This window comes from Hirundo rustica, chromosome 6 (genome assembly GCF_015227805.2).
Source record: "Hirundo rustica isolate bHirRus1 chromosome 6, bHirRus1.pri.v3, whole genome shotgun sequence".
NCBI lineage: Eukaryota > Metazoa > Chordata > Aves > Passeriformes > Hirundinidae > Hirundo > Hirundo rustica.
In genome coordinates this window covers 31,633,949-31,653,953 of record NC_053455.1, presented here as the reverse complement: position 1 = coordinate 31,653,953, position 20,005 = coordinate 31,633,949, and the positions used below count along the sequence as shown (strand labels likewise).

Genomic DNA, 20,005 nt, shown 5'->3' with positions numbered 1-20,005 from the left:
AGGTAGGAAATTAATGCAGCAGTGCCATCTCTTAAGTGCTATTTGTAATTACCTAGCTTAGGGAATAATCTGAGATGTCTAATGAAGTTTCAATGCTGAACCCTTTTCTGTGCCACAGTCTTGATGCCATTTCTATCGTATTTATCTTTAGGATCTTCTGTGAGTGGGAAGAGGGATTCTGGTTGTGTGACAGCAGCCCTGGGCAACACGTGGAGTCACAGCGTCAACACCAGGCTCATACTACAATACCATGACTTGCCAACAAGACAGGTGAGAATTTAACAACAGAGAATTTAAATAAAGCTACACCAGCAGTGCTTGATCGGATGGGCTGTGTCCTTCAGCCTCTTTCGTTATGCTACATGTGTTCAGAACCTGGTACTCGAGAGCCCAATTGTTTATTTGGGGTGGCAGTCAGTCAGTGTCCTTTGTCTTTAAGAAATGTCCGGCACTCTAGTGCCTCTATGTGTTAGGATGGGCTTTTCTGTTGGTATAGATGTGCATTTGGTATAGATGTACATTTGGTATAGATGTACAAGTTTCTTGAACCTTTTGTGCATTCTACATCATGGAGATGAAAGGTAATCCTTAAAGTGCTTTCCTGCACAGGAATTTTAGGACAGGAGTAGAAATCTAGTCTCTTCACTGCCATGGTTGCTTTGCTGTCATGCTATCCACTCTTTGTGCCCAATTTCAGCGGTGCCTGTTAGTTCAGAGGGAGCTGCTGCTTGTGAGTAGAAGCTTGCTGCCTGCACCAGCAAGCTTAACTATGAACAGTAAGTATGGTACCAATTTCCCAGAAGTATGCCTGCAAGTAGGAGAATAATTACCCTTTTCACTGAGAGACTTTTTGCTTTTAAGTAAAATATAGTAGCATCTTTTACTGCAATCTTCACTTCTTAATTTAAAAAACTGTGAAAAACTGGGAGACAAGACATTTGGGGTATGATCGAAGGAATGACATTTTTTTTGTTTTTAAAAACATCATAATGCATGATTTCATCAGTCCCTTGGGATATCTGTGGTTATAATCTCTTTTGGTTTTGTCTGTTCTGTTGTTGCATTGATGTAACTCTTTCCAAAGGCTGTGACCCTCAGTCTTAATGTTATTGATTTTCTGCCAGTTAGAGAGCTGCCAGAAAAATTGCTAAGCGATACTTGTACCTTCTTACTCCCATACCGTTACTGCCCATGTACATTCAAATTTGTGCTCCTGGGTTTACTGTCGCAACACAATGTTTCTTGCTTTTAGATTGCAGTCTTTAGAGCCAGAGGAGAGGAAGCCAGCCAGTTTTATTAGAAAATTATTTATTGGAAGTAAAATTGTAAGGATAGCACTCCTGTTTCTTCAAGTAGTGGGCACTTCGAAGCAGCAGTAAAGTCCTTTGGATTTTGAGGTAGAAGGTTAAGTGTGTCAAAAGCAGGTAGAAAAAGGCATCTTCTGTACTCACTTGTAAAGGCTATGCATAGAAATATATTCTTACTGCTGCTGGTCTTAGAATTATGCTTCTTATTCTGTTCTGTAATGAGTTATTTTCTACAAAAATACTAAGTTCTGCAAAATACAAAGCTGTTCATAAGTTTCCTGGATCACTTCAGAGTTACACGAGAGGTGGAGTTGGCAAAGGGTAAAGGGCAGAAACTGGGCTCTGTGCTGCTTCATGATGCACAAGTCAGCTAAAACAGATTAAGAAAATTCCTCTGGTAGTGGAAAAGGGGAGACAGCTTTCCCAAAGAACATTCAGATATTACATGTATTTTTTCCTGATTTTGTTTGAGAAGGAATAGATCACAAATGTATGAAAAGTTGTGTTCAAGTCTTTGAAATTATGGTCTGCTTTTTCCAAGAGATTTTTCCTCTCTTCCTGACTGGATTTATCAGGTGCACCACCTTGCTTACGAGTGAAGCTATGTGCTCATTCTGTTTTAGTTAAACAAAGGAACTAAAGCTACAGTGAAGAAAAACAACTTTAAAGTAAATGTTAGCATATATTATTAAAACCAAAGTAATTTGAAGCAGAAGTGTGATTTAAATAGTGATGTGCCTGTGAAGTCCATGACTGAAATGGGATATGTCCATGATGTCCTGTAGGTATTTTCCTGTTGATGATATCGGTGTCCTTTTTTCAGATAAATTCTTGTTTCTTAAACTCATAGACATCTTTCAACTAGACATGCAGTTTCCAGTTAGAGGAAGGCATCTAGAGTTACCCTACCTGTCGCAGCATTGTATTGCTCAAATTACGATCATTTTACACACATATGCTCCTTTATAATTGCTTTATACCCACTTTCTGAAATGAACTGTGAATAAAGGTGCCTCAGTTCTTAAGATGCCATTTCAATCATCATAAAGTGGTTCTGCCAGGAGGTATTAGATATCAGTGCTTTGAAAGCCAGCACTTTTTAAGGAAGGTTAACATGAAGATTCAAAAAAAAACCCCACAAAACCAACCAAACAAAAATAAATAACAACCAAAAACCTGTGATTATTTGCAGTCTTGGTTTTAAAGTGAAATTTTGCTCCAGGAGATTACTGAAAGCACACAGTTGATCCAGAGATTTGGGTGAAAAGTAGTTTCAAAACCAAGTTTTTCCTGCTTTTCCACATTTGTAACCTTACAGAATCAATACTGTATAAGGAATAAACTGTGTTTCCATGCAATCATAGAAACTTCATATGGTTGGTGGTTGCCCATCTCTCTTATTTGTTGAGGTCTCTCTGCAGGACCTCCGTGCCCTTGAGGGAGTCAACAGCTCCTCACAATTTAGTGCCGTTGGCAAACTCTGCTTAGTATCCCTTCGAATCCTGTGTCCCAGTCATTAATCAAGATGTTGAAGAGCACAGGGCTGAGGCTGGAGCCCTGCAGAACCCCACTAGTGACAGGTTCCCACTCTGATGTCACTCCATTCACTCCAACTCTGTGCCTGACCTGTGAGCCAGTTGCTCACCCAGCACATGATGTGTTTATCTAGCTGTGGCCTGGACAATTTGCCCAGAAGGACACAGAAAGCTTTGCAGAAGTCCAAGAAGATTACATCAGCTGGCTTTCTTAGGTCTTTTAGGTGGGTCACCCTGTTGTAGAAGGAAATCAGGTTCAGCAAGCAGGACTTTACCCTTATGGAGCCATGCTGGTTGTGATCAATGACTGTGTTGTCTTCCAGGTGTTTTTCAGTGCTTCCCAGAATAATCTTTTCCATGATTTTACCAGGCACTGAATTGAGACTGACAGGCCGGTAGTTTCTGAGGTCCTTCTTGGCCTTCTTGAAAATCAGGATAATGTTTGCCAGCTTCATGTCAGGTGGGACCTCAGGATTCCCTGAAAATCTTTGAGAGAGGCTTTGTGATGACATCAGGTAGCTCCTCAGATGAGTCCCATCAGGCCCCATAGATTTGCAGGGATCCAGCTGAAGCAGCAGATCCCACGCAATTTCAGGGTCAGCTGGGAATTGATCATTCTCGCAGTCATGGACCTGTAGCTCAGGGCTAGAGGCCCCCGTGGCCCTTCATCCATGCTGAAGATGGAGGCAAAGAATGTATTTAAACACCTCTGCCTTATCCACATCCCCGTTTGTGAGGCTGACAATTCCCGTCTTGTAATGGGATGATGTTATTTCTACGCCGCCTTTTGCCATTAATGTATTTGAAAAAAATCCTCCTTTTTATTGTGCCCCACAGTTCTGGCCTGCTTCATCTTCAGTTGAGCTTTGACCATACATATTTCCCCCCCAACCATGGCCAACAGCATTTCTGTATTCTTCCCATGTCACCTGACTTTGCTTCCACCAGTCATACACCTCCCTTTTCCTTCCAGAGTGGATACAATTTGTTTTTTCAAAAGGTAGAATTCATTCTTTAATCAGTCACTTGATCCCCAGAATATTCTCTTTCTGGAGGTACTTTGACTCTATCTTTCCTCGGAGGAGCTGGAGCAGTGGTGACAGTCTGAGGGACTTCCCTTCATAGTATCTGACTTCAAAGGTAGTAGAGCCAGTGTGCGGATCCTTGCTGCAGAATCCCATCCATCAAGGGAAAAAGCACCTCTGGAGAAGCACTGGGCCAAGGGTGATATTCTTCAAAACACAGTTATAATGTGATTGCTCAGGAAGATTCAAGCAAGCAATTTTCCAGAGCTGTGGTATCTCCTGGACAGCCCACTGGGCTGCTAGATGCTTGCTCTTAGTCATGCAGTATTTGTTTCTGAGAAAACTGAGAGTAGTCCCTGTTCCTGAAACCTTGGGGAATGCCAGGGCAGCAGGTGGCAGAGCAAGTATGTAACAAACCTTAGGAAACTGAACGTAGACTTCCTACACAGTTGGAATTTTTTTATATATTAAGTAAAAGAAGTATTTTGTTTGTCCAGTAGATATTTTCCAGCCAACTATCCCTTTTTCCACCCCACCCTTCCTATGAACATTAATAGGACAGCAGCCAGTTCAGCAAAGTAATGAAATTTCTGGGATGTCCTGCCTGCCTGAAAATCAGTTAGGTTTGCTTTATTGCTAGGATAGGAACAGCTTTCTGTACAAACAGAAGAACTTTGCTCTTTTGCTTCCTTCAAGAGGCCAAGGTTCTGGTTTTTGTTTCCTCCAGGACAGAAGCAACACCACTGGGGGAGGGCCAAAAGAGATTTCCAGTCTGCATTTAAATTCATTATGTCACCAAAACCCATAAGCATGGACAAGAGCAGGAGTCTTTTAGTTACTGAGGTGGGACTGAGCTGTACAATTTCAACAGCAGAACAGTGGCATAAGAACATGTGAGAACATGGGAAAAGTTAATTGTTTCACACAAATACCTTCACGAAGGGAATTTGGGTAATGATACTTCGTTCTCCCCAAGTACTCTTATATGTAGTTAACCATGACATTTATTTTCCTGAAGTGCATACATAAACATGCAGACTCTTTGAGTTTGGGCCAAAACCAACGGGGCTATACTAGAAACTATCAGACTCCTCAGTTACCCCTATGTGTGTAATTATCCTTTCCTGGAGTCAGCCTTAAGGTTACTGTTTTTCATGTGTTCTCAGCTGCCTTTGATAGGGTTTAATACATTGCCATGCTATATTTAATGTTTTGTTCTTGTCCATTGGAGGCAGGGTGCTGGATTCAACTAGACACTGCCCAGATCTGGTATGGCAGCTTACATGGGCCTGGTTTATTTTATAATTTCCAAGGGAGCTCTGAGACTTGGAGTATTGTATTAATCCCTGTAACACGTTTTGAAATTCTTGGAGCAAAAAATGCATATATAAGTGTTATTTTATAAGAAGTCAGTGTTCTCCTGTGGTATTTTCAAGAAAGAGCATTTAGAATCAGAGAATCATACAGGTTGAAACCTTTAAAATCATCATGTGCAACCATTAACTCAACACTGCCAAGTCAACCACTAAACCATGTCCCCAAGTGCCACATCTACAGGTCTTTTAAATACCCCCAGGGATGGAAACTCCATCACTTCCCTGAGCAGCCTGTCCCAATGCTTGGCAACCCTTTCTGTGAAGATATTTTTCTTAATACACAATCTGAACCTCCCTGGGCACAACTGGGGCCATTTCCTCTTGTTCTGTCACGTTACCTAAGAGAAAAGACCGACCTCTACGCATCTACAACCTCCTTTCAGGGAGTTGTAGAGACCAGTGGGGTCTGCTCTGGATTTTCTTCTCTCTAGGCTGCACAAGTCCAGCTCCCTCAGACATTCCTCATCAGACCTGTGCTCCACACCCTTCACCATCCTTGTTGCCCTACTCTGGACATGCTCCAGCACCTCAGTGACCTTCTTGTATGGAGGAGTCCAGAACAGAACACAGGATTTGCGGTGTGGCCTCACCAGTGCCGAGTACCGGGGGACAATCACTGCCCTGTCCTGCTGGCCATGCTCTTGCTGATCCAGGCCAGGATGCCATTGGCCTTCTTGGCCACCTGGACTGCTGGATCATGTTCAGCTAGTAGTCAACCAGCATCCCCAGCCACTCTTCCCCAGCCTGTAGCGTTACCTGGGGTTGTTGTGATGCAAGTGCAGAACTCAGCACTTCACGTTACTGAATGCCCTATAACTGGCTCATTGATCCAGCCTGTCCAGGTTCCTCTGCAAAGCATTCCTACCCTCCCGGAGATCAACACTCCTGCCCAACCTGCTGTTGCCTGCAAATGCCTGGTGGTGCACTTGATACTCTTGTCCAGACAATCGATGAAGACATGAAATAAGTCTGGCCCTAATACTGAACCCTGGGGAGCACCGCTGGTGGCTGGTCACCGACTGGACACATAGCACCATGCACCACCACTCTCTGGGCCCGGCCACCCAAGAGAGTGTTTCACCGAGCAACCAGTATACCCATCTGCACCATGAGAAGCCAATTTCTCCATGAGAATGCTGTGGGAAACAGTGTCAAAACCTCTCCTAAAGTCTAGAAAGGTGACATCCACAGACTTTCCTTCATCTACTGAGCAGGTCACTCGTCACAGAAAGAGATCAGTTGGTCAAGCAGGGCCTGCCTTTCACAAACCCACGCTGTGTGGGCCTGGTCCCCTGCTTGTCCTGTGCGTGTCCTGTGATGGCACTCAGGATGGTCTGCTCCATGAGCTTCCCCAGCACCAGGGTCAGGATGACAGGCCTGTAGCTCCCCAGATGCTCCTCTGGCCCTTGTAGGTGGTGCCACATTGGCCAGGTTCCCGTCACCTGGGACCTCCCCGGTGACCAGGGCTGCAGGTGACTGATGGGCAGCGGCTCAGTGAGCTCTTCTGACAGCTGCCTCAGTGCCCTCGGGCAGATCCCACCTGGCCCTGCAGACCTGTGTGTGTGTAGGGGGCAAAGCAGGTCCCTGGGTATTTCCCCTTGGGTTATGGGGGCTTCATTCTGCTCACCCATCCATGTCTTCCAGATCAGCGGTCTGAGTATCTGGGGAACAATGGGCTTTAGGACTGAGATATGGGCTGAAGCTTTCAAGCTGTGCTAAGTGAGTTGTTGGGCAGGGATTTTCCTGGTAAAATGGTAAAGTGTGCAGGTAAAGTGTTTCAAATGATAAGTATATGGTGACTCATTCTCAGTTAAACAAAACAGAACAAAACCCCCTTATCTCATCCAGACTAATGCCAGACATAACTTTTATTGTGTCCTTGGTTACAGACCAACTGTTTCATCTTGCTCTGCTTACTATCATATGAATAAGCCTTGAATAAGCATTCCAAAATTACAGTGGTGAAGTAACCCTGGTACTTGCTGGGGGAAGTGCTGGAAGAGAGCCAAGGGGAGTGAGGATGATGTTTTACATTTATGAGATTTGCAATTATTTACCTTGCATTTTTTATCGTATTAGAAAAACAGTTATTTTGAAATGTGCAGATACTTGGCTGTAACTTCACCAGGGGATGCCTATTGGGAGTGTTGTAAAGTGTATACCTGTTCTGAGCCATCTTCTTATATAATATGCTTATCATATGGAAAGGCAATTCTGTAAAAATGCTAAGAGGTATTTTTATAATCTTTTTAGAATAAAGTGATGGTGTGGAATCATGCAAAGAAAAAATAATAGGAAATATTACAGGAAAGTAGATTTTTTTCAGGTGTGATTAATTTTTTACAGTTCTCCATTACGTTTCTTTTGAAAAAAATAGCCATGAAAAGACTGCAGGAGCACATACTCAAATTTTGCAAACCTTTCCATTTAAAGAAATGTTTTTTTCCTAGGATGACCAGTTTACTTCAGAGACTTTTGCCTCGCCTCAACTATCGACTGAATATTTTGAACTAGGACACAATGTTGTTCTGGCTTTAAATTTCCATGCATGTTTACAAACCACATCCTTAAAAATACATAAGTAAGCTTATGGGGGGTTTTCTGATTAAAACGCTGTCGACTGATAACCCTTATGAGAGAAGTCTTTTGCTTATCCATAGATGATATACAAGCATAAGCAGCAATATAATCTTGAATAGCATGAGAACAGTATGAAACTGGACACAAGACACAGCTGTAGCATAAACAGATGGTTATCAGCATAGTATGATACTGACTTAATCCAGCAAAGTGCCAAATGAAAGGATGCCAGAAAAATAGTGACGGCTCATTAACAAGTGTTTCAAGCTCAAACGTCGCCAGGTGACTTACTTGCCTGACTTGAGTGTTTGTTCATGTCTCTCTTTGCAGCAAACCTCCTTCTTAATGAACTTTTGGGGGGTGGTCATACAATATAGCCATCACTGGAGCCCTGTCTACATTAAATGGGTCTGGTTTTATGGCCCTCTCCTCTTAACAGGACACTTTCAGAGAGAAATGTTTCCATCATTCTTGAACAAGAATTCCTTTACTGAGGTGCTTATAAAACACTAATCAATTTATTATCTAGGAATCTAAACAGAAATGAAAAGGCTCTAGGTCAAATAGAAAAGACCAGAAGAAACCTTGAAATAGTTCATCTTGTTCTCTTCTCTGTAATTTCTTTAATAACTACTGCAAGTTTTCTTTATGAGGATTAGTCTACTGACAGATAGATAAAAAGTAGGAGCAGCTGTACAAGCTGCAGACTCATTCAGCTGTAGTTCAAAGCATCCTAAACAAAGAAGCAGGGACATCTCTGAGGCAGAGGCAAACTCAGTCATTAAGTTACACTGAGTCTTCCAGCTGAGGCTGGTAGCAGAGGTGGGTTCTTTCTGGTAGGTGTCTTTGACAGAGCAGCCCACTCTCAGAAGAAGCTGCTCCTTGGTTGCTGCTCACCTACACCAGTTACAAGTTAACCATCTCCTCTTATGTTATCTTTTCAAAAGCATTTGCAGGCTGATCTCTGCAGTGCCCTTGCCAGGTGCTCATAAACAGGGAAACTGAATCATAACTAGATGACTGAGTATATCTTTTGCAGCTAGGAGAAGAGTTGATATCTCTTCACTGCCATTGGGTGCCAACAAGCTTGACCTTGCTTAACATTTATTGCCTTTGTTTCAGGCACTTACAAGTCTTTGTATCTCCTGGTATTGTGTAGTGAAGGTACTCCTGCTTCCTGCTCCAGCTTGCTCAGTAGATTAACTCACCTGCTGAACTGATGTTCAGTGTGCTCACTCTGAGTTCAGTCTTGAATCTCTCTCCTCAGCATGCCATAAACTTTTCTTCATAAGTAAAGGTTAATGAAATGGGGACTGTGACTGGAGCTTTCTGGCAGAATATTTCTCCAATTCCTTGTTTCCAGTTTCTGTTGATACCAGAAGTGATTTTTCTAAGCCTCAGCTCTAGAAGTCACCTTGCATTCCTCTCTCTCCTCTATGCAGACATCAAAAGTTCTAAACTGCAAGTACCCAACAAAGACAATAGCTAGCACTTAAATTCTTCGGTTATTGAAGTGCTTGTCTGGCCTCTTATCTTCAGTAGTGGTTAATGCAATGTTTCTAGTACTATCAATACCTTTTTTTCCCCTCTTTCAAACACACCAAAGGAAATAGAATTGTTACCTTGATGAGACCTACTTAGTCACAGAGATGCTGTTGTTTTAATTTTTACATGTTGTCTCAGTTCTGTAACTCAGGATATGGCCTATTCCCTTTATCTAATTGATAATTGTGAACCTTCATGTTAATCAGATAGAAATTTTCAGAAATTTGGGCTATTCCTCCTGTTCTTTATTGGGAGCCACTTAAAGGTCAGGTTGGGAGGGTAAGATTACTGTAACAAAATCTGTTCTGAATACAAAAGAGAACTTCTGTCTATGATGCTATTAATCCAACACCCTTTACATACACTGTACTTACAGTCAGGTAAAACAGCATAAAAATGGGAGAGAGAAAGAACCAGAAAGGATTTTTAGGCTCTGGTCTGAATTGTCTGAAGAATGTTCTGTTTCTAAGCTTGAGTCCCTTTGCACAGAGGGACTGAATGCAAACTCTCATCCTGTTTATACAGAATCGCTTTTCTGATTTTGGTTTGACTTCTGTGTGAGTTTTTCCCCTCAAAACAGAGAGGAATTAACCTAGGGTAGACTCTCTCATCAATAACTGAAATGTCATCACTCCTAAAGAGTGGCAATGGCCAAAGTTGTTTATCCTTGGAATGATGTGGCAAATTCCCTTGCCTCCTCCTTCTACCAGATTCTCCTTTTCCTTTTTTTTTTTTTTTTTTTTCCTTTTCTTTTCTTTTTATATTTGAAAACAGAGGGGAGCAATGCCTAGTTCAACTTTAAGTGTTAATTATTCAGAAAAGTTCTGCTGAGTCGGTGTTGGAATATAGTATACTTAAAGACTTAATACTTTAATATCAGAAAATCATTGTGAGTGAACTGGACGATCTCAAGTAATGAAAATATAGTGGAATATAAGATTGCTAATAGAAATAATTTGCAAATAATATTGGGCATTACAAATGAGTTTGTATTTTACTTAAGGAGCAGAAAAGTTCAAAGTGAAGCTAATACTGGAGTGGTTTTGTTTCTCACAGAAAGACTAATTCAACACTGTAATGTAACCCTGAAAAGTGTATGGGCTATGCTAGAATAGATCAGGCAAGGTGTTTTCAAATGAAAAGTGCTTGTACCCTTGTGGAAAGGCACCAGGGACATCCCTGGAGTACTGTATATGGCCTGGAAATGTTTGTTCAAGCTTCTTTCTGCTTTCTTCTCTATCTGCTTTCTTCCCAGCCAAGGTCTGTGCTATACAGAATATATTTATTGGCATAGGAGAATGACAGCCAGTGAGTGATTTTTAAAAATTTACTGTAGAGAGAACAATGTGGGATTTTTTGGTTCAGTTTTATCAGTATATCTACCCCGGGTAGGATCAACTCATCTAGAGGAGTTTGCTCTACATAGACTTCTTAATCTTTGATCTCTGTAATCCCCTTGCCTTTAGCTGTAATGTTAAAACAGGCTGAAAAAGAACGAAACTTTCTTAACTGCTTAGGAACCGAATGCAGACTACTGACTCACTTTAAGGAATAAAACCGGTTTTGACATACCACTGCCTGAAATGGACTGCACTTTAAAACACAGGGGGTTTTGATTACCTCCAATGTTGTAGACTTAATGGGAGCTACCTGGCCAACTTCATTATACCTACCCATGATAATGCATCAAGAAGGTAATAAAATACATAATTTCAGTATATTACCTTTCCTTGGACTGATTGTTGTAACAGTTGGAAGAATACCATGGGATTTTGGGACATTTACTCAATCAAGAATGGAAATGATGTGTGCAGGAGGTGGTAGTTTATTCTACCCATGTGGTGGAAACACTGAAAGATACTTGGGACTGAAAGGTAGAAGACATTATAAATAGCTACCTGAACCATCCTGCTTCCAACTCTCACAGGTACTTTGATTAGGGGAGAGATATGTCCTTTGGCTGCGTATTAACAGAAAGCCATAAATTCCTCAATCTATGTTGAAGTTCAGTCTTTCTGACAGACTTGTGGATAGCTTCAACTTTTCGAATACTGGTGAGAAATACTGTAAAGTACAGCTTAGTTAATGAATTACTTCTTCCTTGAGTATTCATATTGGAGCAACACCAACTTGGAAATGACTAATGAGATCACTTGTCAATAAATCCCCGTCTCATCAAAGAAAGTGATAAACTTAAGTTGCAACGTGGTGTGTGAGTCACTACTGAAGTTCTTCACTGGAAAGAGTTCATTAGACTTATCTTGGGTTTGCAAGGCCCTTTCACATTTGCGTAACAGTGATGGTTCATGGTCTCTCCTTATCAGTCATTTCCTACAAGTGAGTCCGGAATCTCTGGCAGGAGTTATTGCACTAGTCCTGAGGGAACAATCAATCTGATTTTTTGCCATTTGTGTGTGCAGAGATCTTCTGCAGTTCAAGGTGTTTACATACTGCATGGCATTGAAGTGGAAGTTATAGACTTCAGGACACTTGAGCTGGCCTTGTGCAGCAGAGCTGACAGTGGTCGCGAAGGTTTGATTTGGAGTCTGAGCCAGTAAAACCTTATCGTGTCTGAGCCAGCACTGACATTTTTTTCAGCACATTGATGGTTCTGGTCCAAGTGATATGTTTGTTCTTCACTGTACGTCACTGAACTTGTTTCTTTTAGCATCAGTCTTTATTAATCTATCTAACAGTAATATAAAACTCTGTACCCACAGTCATCTCAAACTACAGAAAAAAAAATCACCTAATCCTCTCTTGTGTTGATATTTACAGCTGGATACATTTCACATCAAAAAAAAAGAGGAAACTACTTTCTTCTGCTTTTTTCATAAGTTTTTGTCTTGCTTCTCACTTGTGATCTTATAATGGCCATCTCGTTTGAAATAACTGAGCAAGCTGAAAAGAGAAAATAAAAATGTAAATACGCACAAAAAATCAGAGTTTCTTACTAATCTTGTTAAGGTAATACCAGATATACTTAATTGGTATTAAATATATAAAAGAAAGGTAAACAACATGTAGACATGTAAGATGTACTAAAGGTTGGGTGCCACTGCAGGAAAGAAGACGCTGAGATTTTTTTTTCCCTACAGTTTTGAATTTTCTTTGTGATGGCTATGTTTTTGTCCTTTGAACATAACTAAACTTTAGAATGTTCACATGTAGTTAGGATCCCTACAGTCTGAATTTCTTAGGTATAATCCCAATGCAAGAGAATATCTGAGAGCTACAAATGCTGCTCCTAGTAATTTTGTGAAAAGAATGATCATTACACATGATCTTTGCTTCTGTTTCTTCTCCAAACATAAAAAGATTTATTAACCTACTGATCATTGTTTGTGGCATGTTGTCATCAAAAATTTCAGAGCTGATGGGTTATAAAGCAGTATTTTAGGTCTTAAAGGGCTGACCAGTCTTTAGTGCATCTGTGCCGTGCACTGGAACAAGAATAAACATTCTTTGCCTGCTGGGACTTCTTGGGTATCCACTGCCCTATAGAAATGTAAATGAAGCCTTCTAGGACAGTTCATGTTTGTTAGAGAAAAGTTTTTTCTAGAATTTTGTTTTTCAGTGGTTGAACATTCAGCAATACAGATTATGATTATAAGGCCATTGGTTTCCAATTCATTGGTAAAATCTCTCCCAGTAAAGTTCTTGCTAGAAAAAACCTGACTCTTGTAGAAAGATTGAAATTAATTTTAAATTAACTCTGTCACATTTTTCTTAACATCAGTAGAGCATGACAGTACTCCAAAAATACACTCTGCTAAAACTTCACATGAGATAATATTGCTGTCTCTCACGTGTGAAATTAGCAGTGTTGTGTTAGCTTGTCTCCTGGGACTTTGCCTTTAGGAACAGAACAAAGTGAACACACAGAAAGAGTTGGAAATAGGTTTGGTTTGTTTTGTGTCAAAGGCATTTTGCAGCCTCTGGTGTGGGTGAAAAATATTAATGCTAGGACTTCAGCTTGGTTGAATCCCAAGCTTTTTGGCCCATGTCTGGGATTTTAGGATTATGCCTTTACATCAAGGAAGGACACTGGTTTTTACTGATGTTCAAAACCTATGAGTGGAGACTAGGAAGAGCCCACTTCAGATCCTATTTTATTATGGGTTGATTTTCTTTCAGTTTTATAAGTAACAATGGTGGTGGTTTCCATCATTTAGAAAACCAAAAGAAAGTTAAAGAAGCAATGAGAGTTGTTTAAATAAAGATTTGAGACACATTAGAAACAGGCATTGAAATTGAATTTACAGAGGATACTTTTTTATCTATAGAAGATAAGTGTGTTGCTAAAATTATTATAGATATTTGTATAATAATAAAAGTAATAAACCATAATGACAATGCACATATTAATTACATACTTAAGAATATATAATCCTCATGTTGTGCTGCTGATCCGCTCCATGCGGTGACATGGGCAGAGGAGCCAGTGGCATCTCTGTCTGAGCATGTGGCTCTCTGGAGGAGAAAGGTGTGCAGCTCCTGGGCTTCCAAGCTGTGCTCCCCGCTGTTCCCATCTCTTCCAGTCATGTCTGGCAGGCTGGGTGGAAGCAGCCATGTGTTCTGAGAAGAGCTGTTCTGGTGCTATTGTACTGGTACTCCCTTAGGAGTCCTTCATCATTTGGAACTCAAGATCCTCTGGAATAAAGCAGTGTTCCAATATGTGTTGTAAATAAGTATCTTATCCTTCAGCTTTTTTCTTATTTTTACTTAGTTACTGCAGAACTAGAGTGAAATGGATCAGTACATAAGGCTCTGAAAAGCTACATAAACTATTTTCTGTTCTTTTCACTACTGGTGTACTGTAAATCTCATGGGTGACCGCAAGTTGCCGCATAAGAGAATTCCCATACGAGGCTGTGTTTATGTTGCCCAACTACTTTATCCAGCCACAGCACCATCCTCAGATCCCTTTTCTTGGCACTGTTTTATTGTGGTAAGCAGGACACTCTTGCTGGCTGGCTGCTTTCCTGCTTAGCAAAAGCTACAAGGACCATCTCCTGAATTACCCTTCATATTGGACAATTATCAGGACTTTGAGCCTAAGAAGTATTGTAGCATAGGATATCATCAGGGCCAAGTTCTTGTGAAGTTTCCTGGCCTATAGAGGACTCTCCACTGGGAAAATTAGGAGACACTTGTATCCCAGTTGTCTCTTCTGTTTATGCTGGATATTAAGTTCTGCACCTTTAGGACTGGTTCTGAGAGTGAAGGGAGGAGGAGGAGCTGCAGTTTGTTTGCAGGAACTGCCCTCGCTCCTCCGCATTCTGCCCCTGGACTGTGCTGTCTGCGGATGGACAGCGAGAGAGAGCTCTCCTTGGCTTTTCAGTTCGTCCTATAGCTAACTGAGGCAGAGAAGCTCCCTGGACTGTAGTTTTTCTTTTTCTTAGAGCTGTTTTTACCTGCTCTAGACTAAAAACTCAGAAAAACGCCAAGAGCTCACCCCTGTTGCCCACAGGGGCCAGGACACTGCATTCCAGTGCCAGAGGGACTGATAGAAGACTGAGTGAGCCAAGCCAAGCTACCCCCCATGAAAGGACTTTCTGAATTTGCCATCTCTTCAAAACTGCGAGTTTTATTGTTTTATGCTTGTGAATACTTTGCTTGTTGAATAAAGTTTTTTCCACTTTTCTCCAAAGAAATCTTTCCCCAAACCAGTTAAGAAAGAAACTGATTAAATTTGCTTTCTAGAAAGGCTGTATTCAGAAGCTTCCTCCCAAAATTTGCCTTAAACCAAGACAACTCAGAAACAGAAAAGGTGACAAAATCCATTTTACAAACTAGGGAATAAGGCATGCAGTAGGGAGACAGAAAATGCTTCTGAGGAAAGGAATTTCTTAGGATCTGGTGTTTTGTGAGCTGAAAGGAGTTGACTACGCTGCATACCCTCCCTGTATTCACCCTGGGGAACTTTTACCAGAAGTCTGACTTCAGCGAAGTAAACTAGAGGCAGCCTGTTTTTGTGCAGTTCCCTGGCCATGTTGCTGCAGTTCAGACACCATTTGAATACACACGTGGGATTTCGTTTTCTTTTCCAATTAAAACTTGCTGTTTGCCTGGGTAGTGCAGTTCCCTGCCACTAAAGTTATTGTGATGTACATCGGGCAAGAAAAGGTTCTCTGGGTATAAGGGCTCAGGAATGTGCTGGCAGTCTGGAAAAGGACAGCTAAGGAGAAGCAGCATTTTTTTAGATTTGGCCTATTGCATTCAGGATAGTTATTGCTCTGGAGCACATCAGGACAGTTCACCTTGGAAAGTTTGGGGTTTGTTGTCTATGTTTGTCTTTGATACTTATTTGAGGTTTTGATGATTTTCTTCCACTGAAGTTATGTTTAGTCAGTCCAAGGATATTCAGAGCTCCTCATTATAGTGCCTGATGCTAAAACCATGCCTAAATGGCACTACATATTTCATGCTGACCTCTCTTGCTTGAAATCCAATGTTTGGCACACCACAAAAACTGAAACAATTTGCAGAGACTGGTCATCTGTTGCTAGCAACTGCCTGGGTAGGCTCAGCCAAAACACATGCCTTTGTTCTGGTTTTGTGAGAGGGGAGGAACTGAACCCTCTGAAAAGAGATAGCAGAGCTGTGTCTGTTGATCCTTCTGGATTTTAGCCTCTGGGTACAGGAAAGTAGGGTACCTCTAAAGCTGTGCCTACCTAGCAGAAAATTAATATAGTAACGTTGCTACAGATGTTTTATGTCTATAGACAATTTTCATGTAGTTGCTCAAAAAGCAGTGGCAAAGTTAGGAAGAATACTCATGAATCCTGATTCCCAGTTCCTGACGTTGTGCACTCTAAGAGCTCTATGCATATATTGCTTTTTATAAGGAACACCTGAAGCCAGCCAGGTATAGCAGGCTTGAGATTTGCAGTGTCCTGTTTCCTGGGCTTGTCCTCTCTGTTTCTCCTTTATTCTTAAAAGATTCTTGGTTTTCATTTCTATCTCCTTCTTTTGTTTGTTTTCCTTCCATTTCTTTCCTTTGCAAGTATTGAATGTCTCCTGTGGGAGTAAGCCCAGCCACATGTGCATGCAGTGATGGTTTATTTTTATTGGAGTCATTGCCTGTGACTGTTATTCATTACTATAGGAAGAACTGCACTAACAAACTGCTCTGAGAGCTTTTTTTTCTGTTGTAAAAAGTCCTGTTTTGTCCACAGTCATTGAGACTATCTACTGCAATCATTAAGGCATTGAGAGTTTGGAGCTCAGACACTAGTACTGCCTCCTGAATGTCCTGCTGCGTCTGGTGTTGCAAAGCAGAATCTCAGCACCTCAGCTTCTTTGTGTGGTGTCTCTTTAGGTTAACTTCTCAACCATCTGTCCACCTCTCTGCCACCTTAGCAACTCAACTGACCTCTGCCTGGGGAAAAATTTGTGGTTGCACAAAGTGCAGAGTCACTGGCTACTTCCACGTACTCTTAGGATAACAGAGTGTACAGCCAGAGCATCACCGAGCCAGGTCTGCCTGAGATGAAATGCTGATTCAGAAAAGACATGTAAAAAGTACTATAAAATGCTTCTATCTCACTTGCACTTCTGGCCTTCACACCGGATAAGTAATCCTCACTTTTTTTTCAAGTTACCACATATTTCTGTGTTATCATGGGCAAAACCATGATGTCCCAGAACTCTTGGTACTTCTTTAAGATGAATATCTAGTGTTAATAATAAAACTATTGGTAGTTGAATTAGGAACATATGCTTAACATAAATGTAAGGTAGAACTTAGGTTTGTAAGCAGCCTAAATAATTTCATATAAGAAATACAGAGGTGTAGAATTATTTTTTATTAATTAACCACTTCTGAGAGTGGAGCACAGAGAGGAAAGTGAAATGGTCTGCCTAGGCTTACACAAAATAACATTTGATCATATCTTTGAACTCATTGCTAGGATGAAACAAAAAGACAAGAAGTGATTTACTTGAAATTTTGCTATTTTTACATAGCTTCACGATTTCTAGAGATTTGTTTGAAATGTTTCAAAAGCTCTGCTTCACACTAGCACTAGCACTGACTTGTAATAAAGGTAGTCTGTTGGAATTTGGCTGAAAAAGTTTGATCTCTTTGATATTAATTTACATTTGTTAATATAAGTGTCATGCTGATATTTCAGGATAGAGATTTCTTTGAATTCTTTCTCCCATGCTGAATCCATTTCATGTTTTCCCTTGAGCTTTTGAAGACTTTCTCTTCATTAATTTTCTTACTCAAATCAGTAGCCATTGTTGCTGTTTCCCCTGTAAAAATGTCTTAAGTGCATCTGCATTTTTCCCTCCCTCACTTTTTCTTACATGATAAATAGGGAATTCTTGGCCTTGCACTCTTAGCAACGTTTTAATATATGAAATTTGTATGCATTGCACTAAAAGAGAATAAACAGATGTGCTGCTGCATTTTGAGGGATCTGGATGACAGCAGGATGGTCAGTTGCCTTTTGTGTCCATTCACTCTGCTGTTTTTTCCAGATGTGTGTTAATGGACATTTTTAGGACATACAGAAACTCTGCTTGCCTGCTTTTCTGCACTAATTGGTTTGGATTTATGGAATGCCTCTCATAAACTGTCTCTAGCTGCCATTGTTGCTTTTCCATAAAGTACTAGAAAGGAAATGTGTTCCTAAACAGTTTCCTCTGGGTGGGATTTTCTTGTGGGGAAAGAGGAGATACAATCCATTTAAACTTCTCTATAAAGAATTTTATTGAGTTGTGGCCCATTAACCTGGCCTTGATGAAAGCTTTTTCAAACAGCTGGACTTCAGAGAGCCACATCTCTCAGGTGCTATGTATGGCACAAATTAAATTATAGTGCCCTAAGAAATAATTTTCATCCAAATGATGATTGTTTTATATATATATATATATTTTTTTTTTTTTTTTAATTTTTGAAAGCAGTAGGGTCTCGACATCTACTCCCAGTACTGGGGGCATGTTTCTATGCCCACTTCTCACAATTCCCTCTTTAGTACTCAGGACATCTTAAGCATGCCAAGTATGCCCTGTTTCAATAGACTTTTTTTTTCCCCCCCCCCCCAAAACAGGGAGAATACATATATGGGGTCTAGATGTTTGGGAAGACTGAGGAATTACTGCATGTATCTCTTTTTCCCCAGCCTGTCTGGTTTACCTCCTTGTTCCCAATAATTGCACAGCCTGCCCAGCCTTTCTTCCCGACAAGTGTGTGGGTGCAGACAGTACAGCTGGAGTGGCTGAGCTTTCTTCTATTTGCAAGGGAAAAATTTGTGCAGGGATAATTGTTTCTGTAAGAAAACACGAGCTCCTGATAAAGTCAAACTCTACAATGATTTGCTTATGAAGGCAGTAGGATTTAATAACATTATTCTGATTTTGGTACTGATATCAGCTATAAAATCTTTAGGACCATATTTAATTTCTGAGCTTCAATTTACCCAAGTGCATAATGGAGTTGTTTTTTCCCCACCCTTCTAAGGCCTTTTTAAAATCTATACATTAAGTACCATATAAGCTCAAAATGTTGTTATCTGAAGAATTATTTGCCATCAGAGCTCAGTTTGTTGTTTATAGGTATATCTCGAGAGCTGAGCCAATGATTGCAGGAGACCTAAACTACTTTTTTTTTCACCATAACACTGGAAAGGCGTTAGGGTCTGTTTCTGCAACAAGGGGCATATATCTCCCAAATCAGAAGCCATGGTGGGACTGAAGCCTCAGAGAGCTCCAAGGTCCAGCGAGCATTGGTGTTTGGTCAGGCTTGGCAGGAAACACAACCATTTTTTCTCTTATGCTGTAAAAAGCCATCCCATTCCCCTAAAGGATTCTTCAATGTAAAGAGGGAGTGGGGAAGAACTCTGTGAAGCCTTAATGCCACTACAGGATTTTAGGGAACTCTTGGTTCTCTCTTTGGGTACCTTTCTGATGGCTGGAGGCAGTGTGAGCTGGGGACTGAGAAACAGAGCTGGCCCTGGGAACTGGAGGTGCAAAAGTAAACGATCTGCAGAATAAGGACTGCTGCTTTCTTTTCTAGAATATATCAAATTCCGGCACATTGGGCCTAAGAAGAAGGAGAAGGGAGGGCAGAAAAAACAGTTATGAAGTCTGCTGGGATATCTGATGCAAAATCAACTTAGCTGTTTTCCTTACTGGCTTCTTCCTGGGCTCTGTTGCAGCTGAAAAAACAACCCTTCTGATCTACAATAAGACGGGAAATTCTGGCATGAAGATTGTCCACCCAGTCAATTTGGCACAATTATGGGAAAGATTTGTTTAGCTTAGCACTGATTTTATTAGTACATGAGTCTAATCAAACCTTGAGAGATAGTGTTCTTCGTGTTGAGTGACCCTGTCAATGGTGTAGGCTTCCTCCTTGATTCTCATGCTCTTTCGAGTGAATGTGGTGTTACTGAAGAGTTCCCCTGAAATGCACCAGCTGTTAGCAAAGCTTGTTCACTGCAATAGGACAGCAATATGAATTAGCAAAATGTCCCAGCAAGCCGGCGTTGTTTTGGTGAGGGCCACAAGTGTAATGAGAGCTGGACTCCTTTCACAGGTCTCTGGTATTCAGTCACTAGATCTAATTCCAAAATATTTATTGACTCTAAATGTAGATTTGCTTTTCGTTCAGTCCCTAGTGCATG

General features: G+C 40.9%; 1 protein-coding gene across 20 annotated transcripts in view; it reads left to right on the top strand.

Moving 5' to 3' along the window:
* RAD51B (RAD51 paralog B) overlaps positions 1-20,005 on the top strand; it is a 399,430-nt gene that overhangs the window by 214,452 nt on the left and 164,973 nt on the right. For 13 of the 20 annotated variants that reach the window (XR_009207998.1, XR_009207999.1, XR_009208001.1 and 10 more), the window contains one exon: positions 152-270. Coding sequence is in view for 16 of the 20 variants with exons in the window: in XM_040068175.2 (XP_039924109.1) it covers positions 152-270 (119 nt within the window). In the remaining 4 variants the exon portion in view is untranslated. Of the gene's footprint in view, positions 1-151; positions 271-697; positions 777-5,674; positions 7,538-7,693; positions 7,831-20,005 lie in introns of those variants that run through there. The other 7 variants (XM_040068176.2, XM_058421130.1, XM_058421134.1 and 4 more) reach the window with 4 other exon arrangements.